The 6,574-nt window shown below is 42.1% G+C and overlaps 1 protein-coding gene across 2 annotated transcripts in view; it reads left to right on the forward strand.

Moving 5' to 3' along the window:
- PROSER2 (proline and serine rich 2) overlaps nucleotides 1-4,168 on the forward strand; it is a 188,845-nt gene extending 184,677 nt beyond the window's left edge. For both annotated transcript variants that reach the window (XM_085652858.1, XM_085652859.1), the window contains one exon: nucleotides 1,054-4,168. In XM_085652858.1, the coding sequence (XP_085508984.1) occupies nucleotides 1,054-2,084 (1,031 nt within the window). In that variant the 3' untranslated portion in view covers nucleotides 2,085-4,168. The remainder of the gene's footprint in view (nucleotides 1-1,053) is intronic.
- Nucleotides 4,169-6,574: the final 2,406 nt, after the last annotated feature.

Raw genomic sequence — 6,574 nt, forward strand, 5'->3', positions numbered from 1 at the left:
AGTTGAAAATGAAAAAAACATTACTAGGGATTTTTTATTTATTTTTTAAACAGAAAGCCTTTCAGTTGTGCCCTGTATCTTATCATAATTTGTATTATTATTATTATTTGTGAAGAAGACCAGAATGAATTGCATGCAAATCATAGAGAGCAAGACTCCTAACTAAAAAATTTAGAACAACAACTTTATAAAGTGGAGATGGAAAATAAATCCCCATCTAACTGGACACCAGACATGCAAACAAAATGAATAGCTGGTATTTAAAGTTGATATAAACCAGATTTGTCACTGACAGAACTACTTTTAGGTCGATGCGAACAATGTATATTTGTCTTGTGTAGTCCCTCAAAGTGCACAAAGCCAATGGGTAATGCAGGCGGAATCATTGCCCCATGCTGTATGCTGTTGTGATAGAAGCACGCTGATTGACAAATAAACAGATCAATGAATGAAGACAGTGACAAAAAGACCCTCTATGTATGTAGAAAGTTGTCTCGAGGGCCAGACCTAAAAAGATAAACTTAAAATAAAGATGCTACCCAACCCATAAATTCACTGGAACACTCCCCGTGGTTTTACCCTAGATTACTTTCCTCTCAGTAGGAAATGGTCATGGATAGTTGGGATAGGGGGTAGGTTTGAGGATGTAGGTCTTACCATCCAGTAAGTTTCAATCTTGAGCAAATGAGGATAATATATCGTGTCATGATAATGGGAGGTGGGTGGGGGAGATGTAAGGTGCTGCTTCTGTTTTAATGATGCTTTAAAGTAAAATATACGAATTAAACTCGATTCAGGTATTCAAAGCACTGAACATACATTTTCTCTCATAGGTGGGAGCGGAGTTACATAGATTTTACACACCATTTAATAAGTTCATTGTCATTTAAAATGCTAATTATGGACGCTTAGAGAGTCAACCGAAGGCGCGGAACAAGTACAGGAGCTGAATGTGACTGATTTTCTATGCTCACTATTTTAAATGCATCATTAGTGAAGTAAGACTTTCGATTTATTCATGAAATTAAAAAACTTTTTGTTATATTTTATTAGATCACGTGAGTTGGTGCAATGAGAAGGAGCTAGTGCAAGAGGAAGCCCCGCTTGTGACATTCAGTCCCCCGGCAGCCTCCCCTCCTCAGTCTCCGATGGAGCCGACAAGGAGCAGCGGCTTATACAGCACTGAATACCCAGGAGAGCGCCAAAAACTCCTTGGAGCGGTCCCGACTCCAGTCATCGTTGCTGAACAGATTTTGAAAAAAACGGACAGTGGTAACCTCTCGCCCACCTCCCCCAACGGGGAGAGACCCGTTGAGAGACGGAGGGATGCAGCAACTTCGCCGCCGCACGTCCACAGAGACTACTTCTCGTATCCCTCGCCACCCTTGGGCAAAGCCGCCCACTATCCAAATAATATTGTCATCAGCAAAGCGGGAAAGGAGTACAACAAAACCATATCCAAGGCGAATGTCAACGTATCCCAGCGCAGAGCGCAGGTGCTGGCTAACTTGCACACCGAAAGCTTATCGGCGGAGGAGGTTGAGGACCGGATGCGTCACAGCCAAATGATTGGTCGCGAGCGGAGCGCCTCCTTCCGAGACGCAGCATCCCAGCAAGCGAAGTACGAGGCCCTGATTAAACTGCAGCTGATAAAAGAAACACCCGTTCAAGTGGAGGAGACTCCCGTGGAGGTTGAAGTGGACCATGCCACACACCCTCCCAAGCCGCACTACCCTCCCAAGCCGCACTACCCTCCCACCAAACCTCTTGCCAATGGCTCGGACAATATCAACAAGGTTTTAACGAGTGAACCCAGCCCGTTTATTCCGATTGGCAAAACGGTTACTATCCCCGCTGCAACATCTCCTACAGAAAAGAAATGTATTCGCAAAGTCCCTTCGCATAGCATTCATGATTCCAGCCAGGCGCGGGCTCAAAATGACATCAGGAGAACTTGTTCACTGCCCAGGCCGACAGGCTTTAGGCCTCAAGGGATATCTGTGCAGTTTTCTGGTCGTGGAGCAACAGAGGAATCGCGGAAGGAAGCGCTACGTCAACTGGGCCTATTGAAAAAGAGCGCGTGATGGTAACGTGGCTGGGAGGAGTGCCGCGGTCTCTCGGGTGACTTGCCTCTGGGCGCGCGAGACCAGTTGAGTAGGATTCTTCAAGTGTCGGGCGTATCACAACAACAAAGGACAGTTGTGCTCTTGCACACAAAGGGAGTTGTCAGACTTCAGCACGCACTGGAAATTCATCATTAGCAACGTGACTGACAGCCATATCCGAGGGAGGATAGACAGGACATGTATGGTTTTCACTCAGAGAAGCCTTGTGTAGAGACAGTTTCCCACAATAGGTGCAAACGTTATTAACTCGACCTGCGTGTTTTATAAACTGTACTCTGGCGTGGTTGGTGAAATGCCACCTTCAACAGAAGCCATATCGATGATTTAATTTGGCTGAAAGTAGCTCTTTAAATAACCCAGTACTTTACGACTCAGAGAACGGGCATGAGTAACCCGAATCGATATTGCCAGATGTCTTGAACACTACTTAATGCACTGGCAAGAGAGGAAGACGTTGTATTATTGCCTTATATAAAATCTAGTTAGTAGCACGTGCTGTGAAGACCTGGAGAAGCCCAGGTGAAATTCCGACATTGATAGAAGGGGAATGAGGTAAAAAGTTGTCGGATTTGTCTTAACTATATCCACTTATAGTTTTGTGTGTGTGTGTATATATATATATATATGTGTGTATTCATACCCTCTGTTATTGTGTACTAGCCTTTCACACCATCTCCACCAAAGCCCCGTTCCGTGTATCGTTTCCTCCTGGTAACACATCTGGTGACGTGATGACTCGGAGGCGCATTGCGTCTCTCAGGCGTGCCCCGGAAGCACGTGACCACAGTTGCGTTTCTGTTTGGGACCTTCCCTGGCTCAATCAGTCCTGGGTTGGACTAGGCCCTGGAAACACTTGGCGTACAACGTGACAGTTCAGCTGACAGCATGTGAATGTAGGCATTGTGGCACAACCTGTTGCTATATGAACACACTCATTGTGAAGCCAAAGTTTAGACGTATTGTAAAATATTTCCAGCACCGGGCGCGCAGTGTTTCATTAGCGATGCCTCACACGCTTTGTAATGGTCCCCAAAGTGTGTCAGGATGGAGGATGTTTCTGGCCAGAAATATCGTGCTCCTCGCTTGCCCCTCCACACCCTCTACAATGAACCTATACCCTTGCACAGAGGTTGTGTCGTGAGGGTTTCGTCTCGTTTTGAGACTTATTTTTTAATCCACATACATTGTTCAATGTTTGGTATGTGTTTTCATGTTTAGGCATGCACGTCACCAAATGAATAACTGAATCCACAGCGGATGTCATGGTTTAAATATTTACATTCCTTATCTGATGATTCAAGTCAATGAACCTTAATGGTACAAGCGTACCATAGACAACAATTTCCTGAGTGTGCAGATGGACATATGACGCCATAATTCTCAGAGCGTGTTTATTTAACGCTACTTTCTTTCAACGTGGCAGAGGAGGAAGTGACTCCACCTGTTATGATTGGAACATCTCCCCAAAAAAATATTGATTTATTTATTTTTGCCATTTTGGTCCCAATTTGCTTCCTACTCGACACTTTAATTTCTGACCATTTGTTTTAATAAGGGACTTTTCCCCATTTGAATACATAATATTTTACAACGGATGTAACTGTTTGGGACATGTGATATAATTTTAGTACTGTAACTACAGAAATCGTGTTTTAATTAAAAGAAACATTGATTGAAGTTTCCTCCAGAGTTAAAAGGGAAACTACTATTGACGAGGTTTTAGTTAAATTTTCAAATGGTAATTTCCCACACTATTCCCTGGAGTTGAATCCACATTGAAGGGAGAGTGTTGCCTGTTTATTTATACCATAATGAAGTAGTCTGTTAAATGAAGAAAATTATCCTGGCTTACCTACGCTTTATTTACTGGAATATGTATTTGTTTTATCCTTCTCTCCATAATATAACTATTTATTTTACTGAACGTTTTATGGGTCAAAATCTTCATTGCAACTAAAATGTTAACCTCAAAAGCCATATTATATGTAATCTGTGAAGCCAAGATGATAGCTGCTAATAAAGAACCCCTTACTAAAAAATCATCTTTGTGATATGTTGTGGTTAATAAAAGTTAAAATAGGTAATAGCTCAGTTGTGGAGGGCTGAGTGCTTTGGGTCAACGCAGTTGGTATTCTAGTACCAGTCTTGGATTTAAGATGTGTTTATCAAGTTTGAGGTTGATGGCACTCTGCCTGCTGAAGTTGAGCTCCATGTAAATTCGAGGGGTTCAGGCGGGGGCGGGCTCCTCATGAAAACAAAACCTAATGTGCACCCTCTTTCCTCACGCACTCTCTTCCCATTTACAGTGTTAAGACTCTCCTTTGCGTTACATACAAACTTAACAGACTGGAGCCAATGAAGACATTTTGAATATAATTAAAAGGGCATTCATTAGAAAAAGCATTACATATGTATGCTTTTTGAACTGCATACAGAAGGTTCACCAGCTGTGATATCCAATTATGATGGTGCCCTAGCTTTAGATTCTCGGTTGAACCAGAAAGATGGATTCTGAAAAACGGTTGCAGGAAAATATTAGGAGGTAGTAAAGCTGTGGAACTGGGCAGAATGAAATAGTCAGTGGGAGAAGGGGGAGAACCTTGTTGCTCAAAGATCCTATAGGAAACGAAAAGTCACGTAGAGTGAAGAAAGCCTTATGGCAGGAAAAAATAAATAATGGGTAAGGGAATTGGCCAGGAAAAAAAGCATGATGTGGGGAGATCATTGGTTACACAAAACATGAAGGACGGACCAGATGGGGTGCTGGTCGTGAAAGAGCTTAAGAGAGCCTGTTGGTTTTGGAGAAACGAAATTTGCCAGAGTGAGAAGTCGGCAATGGACTATGGACCTGGGGAGAGACAAGTACAAGGAATATAGCCTCAATGAATGTTGAAACAGAAAAATAATAGATGGCTAATGCAAATAGACCCATGGAAAACGTGAGACCACAGAATCATTAAACAATGGTGGGTAATGGAGGGGCTGAATGAGTGAAAGGAGGTGAGATTGCTCTTGTTTGGAGTAGGAGGAGAGAGAGTGCCTAGGGAAGGTGAGGCCATTTTTGTAGTTTAGGTAGGGGGTCATGCGAACAAGTGAATATGGATGGCTTGGAAAAACTAGTAAAGAGAACTAGATGTGCAGAACTAGAGCTTTAAGGGGAAGTAACCGATCAGGGATAATACAGTTGAAGAGCAGATAGGTTGCAGTCAGAGAAAAAAGTATGAGAAGTATGAGTATAAATAACTGCTAAAAGCCTCTATGGGCTATGGCGAAAATCTGAAGACAAGATGGAGAGGGTGTGTGACGCTCCAATGTTCTGGAATCAGTACATTTCCTTGAATTCACTTTATTGAGCTAAATGTGTAGCACCTCCCCAATCCTTACTTTTCGAGTTGATGGTGAACAGGATGTTTATACTCTATAACCCAAGGGCTAACTTTGAGTTCTTATTCTGTCTGTAGAAAAGAAAGAAAGTTTGTCAGGATATGTTCTCCTTATCTTGACCAACTCTTTAACACTTCCAGCTTCACCTGTTGAAGAGAAAACGTTTTCCCACTAGATCTGTATTCCTCCAAGATCAACCACCCTAACAACTCCTAGCTCACTTCAATTGCCTGTAGAAAAGAAGGAAAGGTTGCAGTGAATGTACATCTCATTCCCTGCCCAACCGTACCAGACTGAAGGGTTTCTAGGCAAAGCATTTGTTTATTAAGGAAGAAATTTCAGCATCCTTCCGATAGGAAATGAAGATATATACAAGGGCAAACAGGCATTCAAACTCTATTTGGAGTCTTGGGCCATATTTATGTGGGCACATTAATATTAGCTCTAAAATATTGTGCTGCCAGAATATTGTGGACAAAATGCAAAGTAACAAAATATCGACTCGGGTTACTTAACTGAATTCCACACATATGAATCCGTCCTTTCTTTCTTGTCTTCTTTGCTTCTTCTTTCTCTTTTCTGCTTTCGTTCTCCTCTTTTCTTCTTTCTTTCTCCTCTTTTCTTCTTTCTTTCTCCTTCTCTTTCGTCTCTTTTCTTCATTTCTTCTTTCTTCCTCTTTTCCTCTCCTTTTTCCTGTCTTTTCTTTGTCTCTTTTCTTCTGTTTTCTCTCATTCTCATTTTCCTTTTCATTCTCCTTCCCCTTCCTTTCTCATTTTCCTTCTCCTTCCCCCTTATTCCTCCCTTTCTTTCTTTCTCCTCCTTGCTTTCTTTCTTTCTTTTCCTTCTTTCTTTCTCCTCCTTTTTTCTGTCTCCTCCTTTATTTCTTGCTGCTCCTTTTCCCTCTTTTTCTTCTCTTTTTCCTTATCTTTCTTTTTTTCTTTGTCCTTTCTTTATCTCTAGCCTTCTTTCTTTGTCCTTTCTTTCTCCCGCACCTTCTTTCTTTATCCTTTCTCCCTCTTCTTCTCTCTTCATCCTTTCTCCCTCTTCTTCTCTCTTCATCCTTT

The sequence above is a fragment of the Triturus cristatus genome, chromosome 4_1 (genome assembly GCF_964204655.1).
Source record: "Triturus cristatus chromosome 4_1, aTriCri1.1, whole genome shotgun sequence".
NCBI lineage: Eukaryota > Metazoa > Chordata > Amphibia > Caudata > Salamandridae > Triturus > Triturus cristatus.